This window comes from Telmatherina bonti (assembly GCF_933228915.1).
Source record: "Telmatherina bonti genome assembly, chromosome: 17".
Taxonomy (NCBI): Eukaryota; Metazoa; Chordata; class Actinopteri; order Atheriniformes; family Telmatherinidae; genus Telmatherina; species Telmatherina bonti.
The window spans coordinates 13,792,689-13,806,756 of NC_136615.1; the positions used below are offsets into that span (position 1 = coordinate 13,792,689).

Here is a 14,068-nt window from a genome sequence, read left to right on the forward strand (position 1 = left end):
CTCCAAGACATGCTCAAAATATGTTCCATTTTAAAAGAGCAGAAGAAAAGGTACAGGATGTTACAGCCTGGTAAGTAAGTTGTACTTTGCAATGAAAGGCAACTGCTCTGTCTCAGATCGGGGATGATTAAAGCATGAGCAAAGAGCTGTCTGCAATCCTCAGCTAGGAAAGGTCTGATTTGATTTGAAGTCTAAGTAGTAGAGTCGGTTGTCAAGAGTCCCATGATGACTGTCTGAGCAGTTCGAGCAAGAGTCAGAACACTTGTGATACTGTCTGTGGTCGTGGAAAACTGACATTGACAAAGGAAAGGTCAGTCACGTTGAAATTGCTCGGAAAATATTGAGATATACCTGACTTACATCAGGCGATGGAGGAGAGTGCAGGGTTGCAGGAAAATGAGAGGAAAGACAATACTACCCAGGTCTATAAATGACTTAATAAGGTACATAGAAACTGCAGGTGATGTTAAATTATTAACTAAGCAGTGAGATGCTCAATTTTACCTGACAATACACAAAAATTACATTTAATAAGCAGTAATTTAGTGATCAAAAGTCTCCTAATAAACACGCAGGAAGCAATGGTTTCCAGTTACTTTCCTTTTTTTCACAACTTAAAAGAACTTCTAGAAATATCAGCTTTTAGTCCATCTTTAACCTGAGAAGGTTAAATCCTATTTACTGGCACCCGACTCAAAGCCATAAAAGGAAAATGTATTGTTAAAGCATGGATAGTTGATCAATTACTGCTTTTATGAATCTTAATTAGTCCTGTATGACAAGTACTGATTATTGCTTTTGATTTTGTAACTAGAAGTAATTGTGCTTTGTTATTACCTCATTTTCTTTTAAAATGTTAGATCAGAAAATGCTGAGAGATTAAAATAAAGAATTAAAGTAGCTTATTTATGCATTTGCAGAATTCGCTATGAATTTCTTATCGTTAATATGTCTGCAACACAGATACATCTGAGCATTTGTTTTGGTCGTTGGTGCATGGATCACAACCCCACTCACACTCGAGTCCCCCCTCCCATCACATGAACTGATGAAACATAAGAAATGGAAAAAAAAGGTCATTAGTTTTGTCTGTGTCTTTAATTTTAGCAGCTGTATTTAGGTAATTATTATTAAAACCGTGTCAGTATTACTATCCATTTATCTGCTTTAGTGTGAAACATTTTAAACCAGGAGTCTCTGCAAACTATTTTATGTGAGTGCAGTTTTCTATGAGACGATGCTGCTTTAGTAAAATAACTTTGCTAAATGTAATAGTTGGATAGTTTATTTCTAAGGTAACCTGCAGGCTTTTCTTTGTGTTGAGGATGAAAAGTACCCAAGTGGTGTTGTAACTTGTTTGACTTCATACTTCATTATATCAGATGATATTTTGGTACATGCAAAAGACTGTGGTCTCATTATTACCCACCATTGGTTATCACCATTACTTACGGAAGCGTAGAGCTGTCATCCTCATAAAAAAAAAAAGTTTGGGCCTTATCACGTTATAACGTGATAGTTTTATTGTAAAAACATATAACCACTTGAACGCTGGAGGGATTATATCTCTCAGCTGGCCCGGGAACGCCTTGGGACCGCCCCCGCAGAGTTGGCGAATGTGGCTGGGGAGGGGGGGCTTCCCTGCTTAGGCTGCTGCCCCGCGATCAGAACTACATATATTTATTACAATGGATCGAAAGTGTTCCAAAGCACCATAATTTCACAATGTCTCAACCCAAGTATGAAGAAAAACTCTATCAAGTCCTGTAAATGAGCCATTTGTGATCTCCTATCCACCCAGCACACAATTTCCTCATCTAAAGTCAAAAATTACCAAGTTCATGTTTTCAGATACATATGTTTCACGTTTTTACAATAAACTTATCACGTTATAAAGTCATAAATTTCACGTTTTTACAATAAACTTATCACATTATAAAGTCATAAATTTCACGTTTTTACAATAACACTATCACGTTATAACGTAATAAGGCCCAAACTTTTTTTTATGAGGATGACAGCTCTACGCTTCCATAATTACTGGTCAAGCAGGGACAGATATGCTCCATCATAGTTTGTTCTCTTTTTTATTACTTGAAGTCTCTCTTGTTGGTTTATCATCATTTTCTATGAGTACTTTTACGAATTCATACAGTGTAAAAACTCCCCCCTGGGGTATCTCTGGGCCCCCCTGAGGGGCCCTGTCCCCCAGTTTAGGAACCACTGTGCTGACGTCTGAGCACCTAACTGCTGCAGTTTCAACATGAGTTCTTGTAGACTGATTCCTCAGTCGTTCAGCAACACTTTACTTAAAAACTTTTTTTTACCTTCTGGTTAGGTATTTTACAAAAATATCACGCCTTTTACAAAGCAATCATGATGACATCTTACAGGTTCCCTCGGTTACATGTAAATATGTTACGGCAAAACTCTGCAGGTCCCTGGTTGCCTCATAGCTGTGGTATCACTTCATTAGGCTGAGAAAAGAGAATTACTTGGTTTGGTTAGAAAAAAAAAAAGCATAATTAGTCTGACTGTCACCACGATGGATGACATCATGTTATGATGAAATATTGTTATTTCCCGGTTGGCTTTTGGCTGTTTTTTTGAGTTGTGAAGAGAAGGAAATTTGACAGAGAGCTTATGCATGTATTTGCGATCCTATTAAAGGAGCAGAAGCACAAGTTGCCATGGTCTTTATCCAAATAATAAGCACACCTTCTTTGTCTGCACCATCAGAGGATCCAACCACTCCAGGGGGTCATAGCTTGTGGCTTTCTGTCACCTCCCTTGCTTTTGTGTGTTGTCTCTGCATGGCTAATGACTTCCTCCTTTCCACCAAGAGCCTTGGCTACAGGAGCTGGTTCATCATTTATTATTTTCCATAGAGGTTTTTCAGTCTTATTAGATTTTTCCTGCACCTGTTTATATGCAGATACACCACTTGTATCATGAAGCGTCTCCTCTTTCCAACTGCCTGTCTGTCAAAAAATGCATAGACACAAAAAAAGCCCAAGGAATTTAGCATTTTTGACTTACAGCAATCAGATGAAGTGCAGGCATTAAAATTAATCGAATTTCAAAAATGGGAATATGTGTTTTTGAGTGTTTTGATAAAAGCATGTAGCACCATAAATAAAACCACACACATACACACAGTTTCCCCCTTTCTCTTGACTGACAGCCTCTGCATTCAAAGATGGTAAATACGATAACCTGTTAAGTGGCTTTGTGCTCCTGCCTGGTGCAGAGATCATTTTAGAATCCGATGAAGGAGAAATATGTGGAGGCGTAGGGATTCATGCTGGGGGAATTGATTAGAGAAGGTGGTGAAGGCTTAATGAAAGGTAGCATCCACTTCTCACTTTAAAATTTTCTGTGCTCCTTTTTTTCTTCCTGAGAAATCAGTTAACAGGAAATTTTATTAGCCTGGTTTTAGCTGTGTGTGCATTTGCAGCACGTCAACGTGATAATTATGTTAAATGAAAGCAAAACAACAGTAAAAAGAAACTAAAAGCTTCCTTCTTACAGTCAAATGGTTAATGTTTTATATAAATAAAGTCTGTGGTAATCAGTTGTTCACTTTTTCAGCTGCCAAAAAGACAAAAAATTATCTTTCAGGAAACTGAAAATATGCGCAACCCTCTTGTCACCAGAGACTATCAGAGCAGGTCCAGCTGGCATGTTTTGAAAATGCATGACTTTGATCACAGATCATGACCCACTAAATGAAAAGAAAGGAGAGTTTCTTGCCAAAAAGAGGAACAAAAAAAAAAGAAAATGTTTGCTGCAGGTGGCTGAGAAAATGAATGAGAAACATGGGAATGTGTGCCTGAGTACACAACTGATTTATTTACACTGTATAACCTACAGTCCTGCACCAAAAGGGTGTTATTTTGCCTCTTGCATTTACTGCAACTAGATACTGAGGCAGTTCAGAAATCCAATAATACAGAATTGCCTTCCAGTCCAAATATGATGATTATTTACAACACAGGTGTAGAATTACATAAGCTTGAATATGTCTGACATGAATTTCATAAGAATTCATTATTGGATTTACTAAAGATATGATGAAGCCATCTGAAATCTGTGGAGTTTTTCCATGTTAACTGCATCTGCAGTGGTTTTATTTCAACCTCATGGCACAAGAATATATTATTTAGACTCATAGTTACTCAGAGTTGCTTTTACTGTGTAACGTTCAATGATAGAAATCTGGCTTTCATTGGAAACTATGGTAACCAGTAGGTAATATATGCTTCTATTCATTTAAGTGCATGTTGTCATCAGGATATATGTAATTGACATTCATCTTTTAACATGATTTAACAGAGCTGGTAATCGTGTGTTTTATTCAAACTTGCACAGATTATGCAAATAGCATGTTCACACAGATGTTAAATTTAAATGTGTTTTTATTTCACAGTCAGTTTCATGCTTAGGACCTTATCATCTTTCTGTTTCACACACTGTTAATGTCCTTCTCGCCCTGTATCCCTATCTGTCTCATCTTGCCAACAGAGATTAGGTGAGCTGCTGTTTGTGTGTCTGTGTGAGAGTGTCCAGCATTGTTTTGGGTTTTTCTCTCCTGATGATCGCCTCTCATCCTCTGCAGAACAGGCTTAATTACAGTGTGGCTCTCTGCGCTCTGCTTGGTGCTGATTAAAAGGGACACTGACATTCCATAGGGAAAGCATGATTGGGAGTTTGTTCACTTTCATGCACACTCTGCTTATCGCTGTCTGACCAGCTCCATTACCATGGCTTTGAGGCCCAGTTTGTAATTGCCTCTCTTTATTACCGTGCCTACATGTCAGGCCAGGGAACAAGGACCCGCCGCAGCAAAATATGTGCCGCAAGCCGTAAAAGCCCACAAAAAACACCCACACACATACGCATAACGTTAATGCAAATACTAAGATGCGGGCCCTGCACAAAATAAAGCGGTTTGAATGTAAGTTACTGTTGTGTTGAGGACAATTGACCTAATAAAATAGAGGCTAGTGGATGTTCACACATGAAAGGCCTGACTGAGGCTGATATGGTTAACAACGTAAAAAACCTTATCCTTGTCTGTAATTACAAGATCCCTTTTTTGTATTTGAGTTTTTCATACTGAGCACATACTGCTCATATGTATTACTGCAAAATATTAAACAAAAGAAATGCTGATGAGTGAAATGCCTCATGAAGCAGGCTTTAACAAATAAAGCCACAAAGCTCTAGCCATCTTTTGTGTTTTATTAGACTACACCAGGAGAGCAAGCTCAACACGGTATAAGAGTCTACAGACCTTGTCACAACTCATTCTTACTCCAAAAGCTTTTGTACTCTGCTCAAGGCTTTGGCCCACGGCCTTCTCAGCCAATCCCTGTAGGTGGAAAGTGCATGGACAGTATGCATTAAAAACTGTTTGTAATAGTTGGAGATGGAGTTGACTACAGCCAAAACATTGTTGATAAATAGCAACAGAAAGATTAGTTTTGAGTTTTGATTGCATTACATTGAATCATTTGTGCACATCCATGAACAACTGTGCCACCATGCAAACACTATGGAGCCGATTGTAAGATTCAACTACAACTTTTAGTCTATGATGATTTTATGTTGCTGTTTGTCCGGTTTTGTATTTTTACCATATGTTACCACTATAAATTATATAACAGTTGAAGAGGTCTTTACGCTTTTTTTACTTCGAACTTGTGAAAGAAGATTAAATAAGAGAATTTTTTGCGATAAAACATCTGCTGTGTGACACACTGTTGTCATTATGGAAACAAACTGTGAGACACAGGAGTAAAACAGGCAGATGTCAGCAGTGTCACACAGCCTTGCAGAACATCCTTCAGCAGATGGTAAAGTTCAGTGATCAAGACCTTGAATATGTGTTGATGTCAGCACATTTACGTTTTTTCTTTGTACCCTGTATGTCTACTGGTTGTGCTTTATATAGTCTACCATCAAAAAATGAAGTGCACGTGGATGGCAGGAGTTTCTTATCTTCATAGATGTGGAGTGCAATAAAATTGCTTTAAAGGCCCTCTAGTTGCTAATAAATCTGCCATACATACAAATTAACTCTGTTGTGCTCTGTGCTTGTACTGTTAAAATGCTATATTTCTGGTGTTTAATCATAGTTTGTGCAAGTGCTGCACAAATACACTGTAAATAATGTAGCTTGTCTTCTCATTTCACAGACTTCATGAATATGAGAAGAGATTCAAACCCTCTCTGTCTGCCTTTGAATTCCAACGTCTCCTTTACAACCTGACAGCTCTGAAAATCAGCAATGCTGGGGGGCACAACTGTAAGTAGGCAATGTGTTCAGATTTAGATTTTATTGTGGCTTTTATTTTAGGGATGTTTGTCTTGCTTGTCTTTATTCTTTTTTTTATCTCATTAATTCTATGTTCATCTTTAATGTTTGACACACAGATTCAATGCATTTTATATTTGCATGTGCTGTCATTCCTTCAGACATTGTTGTGTATACACCTTTTGGACGGTAAAGTGTTTTTCTCATCAGGGCATTTATGAAAAAAATAGCTGATCCTTATCAGTTTTAGTACCCAGGTGCTGTTGATCACATCCCATTGAATTTCACCAACCTCAGAAGGCTTATAAGGCCACTTCTAACCAGTTCGATGGTCTAATCCAGATGCCATACGATGTTACTTTCATGAAGTATATATATATATATATATATATATATATATATATATATATATATATATATATATATATATATATATATATATATATATATATACATATATGACAATGAGATCTTCAGTTTGCACAGCTGCATCTGAGCAAGCTGCAAGATTTTGAGAACAATATTCTGTTGACAAAAGAGGTCAAAGAAGTAATGACTGGCAAAAGCCAGACACTGAAAATCAGCACAGACATCTCAAATCAGCTGTCAGAAGCTGTGGTGAGGGTAGGTTGATTCTGGCTGGTTTTTAGGGCTCAGTTATTCAGTCCACTGTGAACTTCTTTAATAAAATAACAATAATCATAAAGGATGCTTGTTTTGCCCAAAGAGGAGGCAGGCAGAATAGCAACAACAGAATAAGTAATAAACTCATTAAACAATACCAGAACCAGGGATTGACTTAAAGGTATCGAGAGAGATTCCCAAAAAGTTTCACATGGTGGGGCTGCAGTGAAAAGAGCCTGACCTCCTTTTGTCACAAACTGTGCACTAACTGTAGGTAACAGGGGTTATGGGGGCACAGACAAGGTCATTAAGTCTTTTCATCACATCCTTTCTCCCTGCCAGAGCAAAGCTATGTAAGTCTTTGAAGGTGCGCAGTGAGATTTTAAAATCAATACAAGTCTAACAGGAAGTTAGTGAAGGGAAGCAAGTAAAGGGTTGATGTGCTCATACGTTTCTGTACTGGTAATCAGTCTTGTTGCAGCGTTTTGAATTAATTGGAGGTGATGGAGGGAGCCCTGACTAATACCTTAGTACAATCAATTACGGCAGTCGAGGCAAGAACAGACCAAAGCATGCATAATCATTTCATAAATCAGTAGCTGAAAGACATGACCTGATTGTAGCAATCGTCTTAAACTGGCAAGAACAAGACTGAACTAAATGTTTGACAAGAACATCGAAACTGGGGTTAAAATCAAATATCAGCCCTTAATTTTTGCCAGTATAGGTAACGCCGGGTTGTCGAGACAAGAAACAACAGAAATGACACTGGACTTAAAAGTTAGAGTAAGGCTGGATGATATCAGGTTATCCACTGGACAATAATTCTAAACACATGAGCAACTTAACAACATATGATGTGCACATATCCAGACAATCACAGACAGAAAATAAAAACAAGGAGTTGCAGTGCTTGAGTCAGAGCCCAGATGTTAGGTGAGCTGTGAATGTCCAGAAATGTCTCTGGTCTGAGAAGAAGAGCGGGTCTGTATTAATCCTAAGTGATGTGAGAGACTCTTAATGTTGTATTGAAAATGATGACTTCAAGTTTTTGCTGCTAAAAATGTTTCCACAAGCTACTACATCATGATGGGTGGTTAGCGTTCCACCCTACCTTCGCTAAGGAAACGACACAAAGTAATATGTCAGCTGTTCTAGTACTTCTGAAGTTCTGTCTTGATAATATCAAGAACTTCTGCAAGTTCTTTGTTGAAGTTGCCGCAAAAAAGTTGCAATACATTTTTGTTCCAGTTGGATTGTTCCATATCTGCCTTGTTTTTCCTCCCATCCTTTCTCCTCTCTGTCTGATACTCTTTATTGTAATGTAAAAGCAGGATCTGAGAATCATTCAGACAGATTGTAGCACAGAAAAGACAGAACAGCTGGCCGAAATTACCAGCTCTCTCACACTTACTTGCATCATTTTAATTAGTAGCACAGTGCAGACGCCACTATTGTGTTGTTGCAGAAACAAAGCAGCACAGACGTTTTGCAGACACAAACAGAGCCACGGTCATGCATACTCCATCAAACCACCGCCTGTATCCACCCACACACACACACACACACACACACACACACACACACTACCAAAGTCATGTGTGCAGTTGCACAGCACCAACTGCACATTATAACGGAAAAAAACCACTTAATGATTTGTATTTGGTCTTAAACTCATCCTCAAACAGTCAGCAGTACCTTATTGCTTCAGGCGGTTCCGTAAACTTTCTTATCAAAACCTTTTTGTTTTACTTTACTCTTTAAAATTCTCCTTCAACCACAGAGTGTGCTGGATTGTATCAACATAACGACAGTGTGGTCTTTAGGCTGTAAATGCGGGTTTTGACAGCGAGTTGCTGTCATTTTCTCAGCCACTAAGATCAAGTCTTGAACTTAGTGCATGACCATACTGAGCCTTTATGAGAAATCAATGGTTTAATAGCTTAATGTACAGGCACCTTAACAGTCTGCTGAGCCGCAGTAATCCATTTATACTGAGTGAAATTTCGACCGATGTGACAAGGTTTCATGGAAAAAGGGAATGATGGAGAGAGCTTGCACAGCGTGGCTCCAAGTGAAATGCTTTTAATAAAGGAAAATACAGAATTTGGTTTGTAAGGACTGTTCAAACTGCACATACATTCACTTGAATGAGCTACATAAAAAAAATCAGGAGCAAGTGGAGGGTAAAAGTTGGAGGCCAAGGCACATCATAAAGAGGGAGGAGAGGCTTGTGAACTTATTATCCTTCAGAGGTGCAAATGAAGTGAGTTTCATCATTCAAGGAATGACAGGATCGTGACGTGTTGGGAATCAAGGTTCATCATCTCTTTTTTGTTCTTCTTTCTTACCTTTTACTGTGCCTTCCTCTCAGATCATTACATCTCATTTACACTTTTTACCTAACTATCTATGGCTAGTAGCTAATCCTGTCTTCAGTATGAGTAGATGGGCACAAAAGGAGCAAAAGCCATTTGTGACTGCAGCTCAGAGACGACAGGGTAAGAGGGATTTGGTTCAGGATGGCTCACCTTCATCACTATTCATGAGTAAAGTGAGGAATTTTGAAACCCCACAGGAATTGTATGTTTAACACACCTCCACAAGGGTGCCCCATCTTCCTCTTTTCCTCGTCTTGCTCAGCTGTTTTTCTTTATTCATTTGTCATATCAAAGAGTCCCCGGATAGTTAGGGTGTGTGTGTGTGTGTGTGTGTGTGTGTGTGCGTGTGGTCACATTCAGGTAAATGTGTGGGTTCAAGTGAGCATTAAGTGTAGAATTTAAGGGGGTGAGAACAGAGAAATGTGTGATTATCTGGATATGTGCGCATCGGTGTGCACACATCAAACTTGTTAACACAGGTTAAAAACTAATGAGACAGGGAGGTAGGGAGGGATCGCTGTGCAATAAATGCAAACAACCGCCTGCCAAGGTGTCACAAACGCAGACATACACGGGTACCCAACAAAATAAAATGTTAATAGGGCTCTAAAATGATTTATAAAATGGTTTTACAACTGACCTTAAGTGCCAGTTTTATTTCTTAAGACATTCCCACTTTCCTCCTCTTTCCTCTGCAGACACATCACAGCTTGCAGGAGTAACCCTGACCTCAGCTTCCATCTCCTCCAGTCCAGCTAGTCCTGCTGCTCTGTGGGTGGAATCTTGCTCTTGTCCTTTGGGCTTTGAAGGGCAGTTCTGTGAGCGGTGTGCCCCAGGATTCACACGGGAAGACCCTCTCAGAGGACCGCTTTCAACTTGTGTGCCATGCAACTGCCACAATCATGGAACGTGTCATCCAGAGACAGGTAAGGAGGGACATCTTCATTTTTTTTTTTTTTCTTTTTAAACAAAAACTTGATGGACGTAAACAATTATACCACTGCAATGTCATCAAAATTTGGATAAGATGGTGTTTAAATGGTTATTATTTTTTGAAGGATGAGTGAGACACTGATCCGACTCAGTAAATAAAGCTAATGACACTATGAAAGTGTGCTGGGAAAAAAATTTTTAAAAAATTAGAGGAGAGATGTGTATTCTATGGATGAACATAACAAATGTCACTGGCTGAAGGATGGAGCTAGTTAAAAAATCTCAAGGATGAGGAAAAACTTCCATGCTGATCTCTACAAGATTTCTGACCCTTATGAGTGCATCACACATATTTTTTTCTTGGCCAAACAATTTGCCATTTTGAATATTTAGAGAGTTAAAAGAAATGGAGAAACCTGCTTACAGATAAATGAATAACATGCAAAATATCATAAAAAATGGTAAAACCTCAGAATATTTTCATGTGCAGTATGACAGTGAGCAGTGTAGCACCCCAGCTGAAACACTTATAATAAACCTTTTGGTTTATACATATACAAGGTAAATAAGATGGAGAGGTTAAGGAGTTGCATTTTAAGGCTCTGTCTTTACATCTCAGATCTGACAGCTACAGCCATCTTTTCTGTAGTCTAAGTATTCAAATGATAAATCTGATAGATGTAAGGAAAAGATAATTACTACGTTACCACTTCACCAACAAGTAATCAACAGCATTTCTGTTTCAGTGATTCCAGCTAATGTAGAAACACTTTAAAAAGTCTGAAATATAAATCAAGTGCGAGTCCCTTTTATAATTAAAGGCAAAGTCCATCAATTTCACAATCCATGCCAGTGACAGCAGTTATGAAGAAGGGTTCAAGGCCTGTCAGAGCCGCTGAATAATGTCGTCTGAGCATATTGGTTGGGTTTGATGTTATCTTAATGTCCCTTTTGCATCGCAGCTGAGGCTGAAAACTCCAAGAAGGCATGAGGTGCAAAGGTGGAGTTGCTGTGTTTATTCTTGTCAGGGTCAGGTGGGGTTGTCTCCTCATGTCGGTTTACTTTCTCCTCATATAATCTGGGAGATTTACAGGAAAATAACAATGCGGGAAAGGTGCAAGAAAGACGGGTAAAAAATGTGAGTTTCCCGACCAAAACAGGATACTTGACAGGTATGGCTTTAATACGCCAGCGAGACAAAAAATCAAAGTCACCAACAGTTAAAGACCTAACCCACCTTGTCCATGGTGACTGGATTTCCAGACATCAGCACCATCCGTTGAGTTGGAAAATGTATTCACTTAATAAAGGAAACTTTCGGGATTGAAAGGATAAGTTGGCTGCTTGTTTGGCTTCAAAGTCTTCCACAAATCTGATGGAAGCGTCATAAAAAAAAAAAAAAAAGAACTTACTTGGTTTATTTGGTTCCTTTGTAAACCTTGACAATCTTGGTGTCCAATAGAGGTGGGGGTTTTTGGCTCTTGCTGCAAGATGTAGTTGTGTGGCTTCTTCGTGGAGTTCTGCACCTGTTGACCACGGTCAAACTCTGCACATTATCATTGTTCTGTATTGGTGCCAAGTTTGTCAGCCATCAACTCTACACAATAAACATTTACCTGCATTGCCTATTAGTAAGCAGCATTGCTATATACAAAGAAAAAGAAATGCCCGTGACTCATTCCCTGGTTTCCATTTCATACAACGGATTCTTTCATGAATGTCACAACTTTAAGGTTTGTTTGTGTGTTTGTTTATTGTTGTTTGGTCAAATATACATCACAAACAAAAACAAAACAGAAGGTTCAAGCCTTGACTGGTTAAGATGACCCACACCATGAGGCATGCACTTTACAGTTACATCTGATTGTTGTAACTTGGCACTAAAAAACATGGAAGCATCTGCCAATAAAATCAATATGGAGGCCTCACATCTATTCTATTCTATTCTATTCTATTCTATTCTATTCTATTCAGCTTTATTTGTGGTGTCACTTCATAACAATGTCATCACAGTGCACTTTACTGACACTTCAATTCAAGCCAATTATAATAGATAGTCTAGTTAAGGAACCCAACAGATTGCATTGATTCTTGACTGCGATCCGAACCCCCATCCTGAGCGTGCACTCTGCAACATCACAAGCCATGCATAACTGCAGCAGTATTTTGTCATTTTTATTTGTCCCACAAAGAAAACTGTGTTTATAAATGGTCCATTTGCATTTTAAGAAGTATAGCTTTGAGTATATTTTGGTGTGTGATGCATATAAGGAACTAGAAGTTAAGATACAAATGCCCCCCCCCCCCCCCTGTTGCATTCACAACTTCTTAACTTTGCATTACTTTATTGCATGAACTTTTCTTGCCTTTAAATTTCCATGCAATAAACTTTAAGCTTGATATCAATAAACACTTTTACAGATTGATGCGTGGACCCACCCTTTCTTCAGGCAATGCTGATTACTTCCACTTCTGCTGCTGGCTTTGGTGAGACGCTGTGCCTGTTGGCTAATAGAACAGCTGTGGACAGTGTTATGAGATGAAGCCATTCTGAAACAAGTATCTCACAAGATGAGGGATCATCAAAAGTAGTTGAGATAATATCTTCTGTCATGTGCCTTTGACAGAGCACGAAGAACAGAAAGAGATGCAGGCTGTTTGACTGAAGTATTTTTCTGTGCCTTTCTAGAGCTGACAGTCAGTCATCATTGCTTGAAGGGAACGCTAGTCATTCATCCCTCAGGTGCATTGGCAAGCTATCAGTCAACATGTGACCTGGATGGCTGTGCTAATACACCAACCATCTCATTTCAAAAGTAATCTCTCTAACAACAACAGAGGCACTAGAAGTCAGGATTTTATGTACCTGAGATATTTATGGCGGATAATAACAGCAACTGTGGTAACAACTGTGATATTCGCTCAGATCCGCTCTCCAAACGCGATGTCCCGTGAATGATAGAAGTAAAACAACATCTGCTGTGTAAACAAGACTTCCATGCAGTTATTTATATGTGTGTCTCCAAGTGTGTCCCACATGCGCCGCCTCCCTTTCTCCCTCAGTCTTTTCCACACTATCAGACCTTCACAGCTTTAAATAGCTCTCTCCATCTCACTTGAGCAGACAACTAGCCCATCTTAGGTCCCATCCTGGATCTTTTATCTTTCCTCAATCTCCCATTTCCTCTTGTTGCCTTCTCCCCTCCTACTCTCCAACTTAAAGTCTCAGAGATCTGACCCAGTTAAGGAATGCCTACGGCTTCGGCTGAGAGTGCATGTCAACTTTGCGTGTGGTTTCGTGTGGCTGCGGTTTCGTGTGTCTGAGGTCCGGAAGCGAGTCTGGTATCACTGCCTGCCTGCCTCTCCCTTAATTAGACATGTTAACCACCTCTTGGCTAATGATGTCTGATTTGCTTACAGATTTCCCATGTCTCTTATGTGTCTCTCCTAAATCTGGATGTCTCCCTCTCCTTGAAACAGACGCTGTCTTGTTTTTTTTTATTTTTTTTCCGCCTCTTGTCATTCACCAGACTCCCTATAGTCAGCTTCTTGCTGATTTCTGCCTCCTTCCTACTGCACCTGTTCTCCTCAGTCACCTTGACTTTGTTTTATGTGTCCTTGACTCGCTTCTGCGCCAAGTTCTCATGTGTCTCCACAGACCATATGTCAGCCTGTCGGATTTTAAAAGCGTATTTCCTTTGTGCAGCAGCTTTTCTTGACTTTTCTCCATTGATTTGACTTGTTTTTGTTATTTTCTTAAAATTTTTATGAACAGTAGAGTTTTTCCATGACACATCAATAGTCCATTACA

The 14,068-nt window shown here is 39.1% G+C and overlaps 1 protein-coding gene across 1 annotated transcript in view; it reads left to right on the forward strand.

Annotated features, from left to right (window-relative positions):
- lamc3 (laminin, gamma 3) overlaps positions 1 to 14,068 on the forward strand; it is a gene marked incomplete at both ends in the record, with an annotated part of 136,163 nt that overhangs the window by 84,170 nt on the left and 37,925 nt on the right. Inside the window, 2 exons of the mRNA XM_079257021.1 lie at positions 6,201 to 6,310; positions 10,023 to 10,250. Coding sequence (XP_079113147.1) covers positions 6,201 to 6,310; positions 10,023 to 10,250 — 338 coding nt within the window. The remainder of the gene's footprint in view (positions 1 to 6,200; positions 6,311 to 10,022; positions 10,251 to 14,068) is intronic.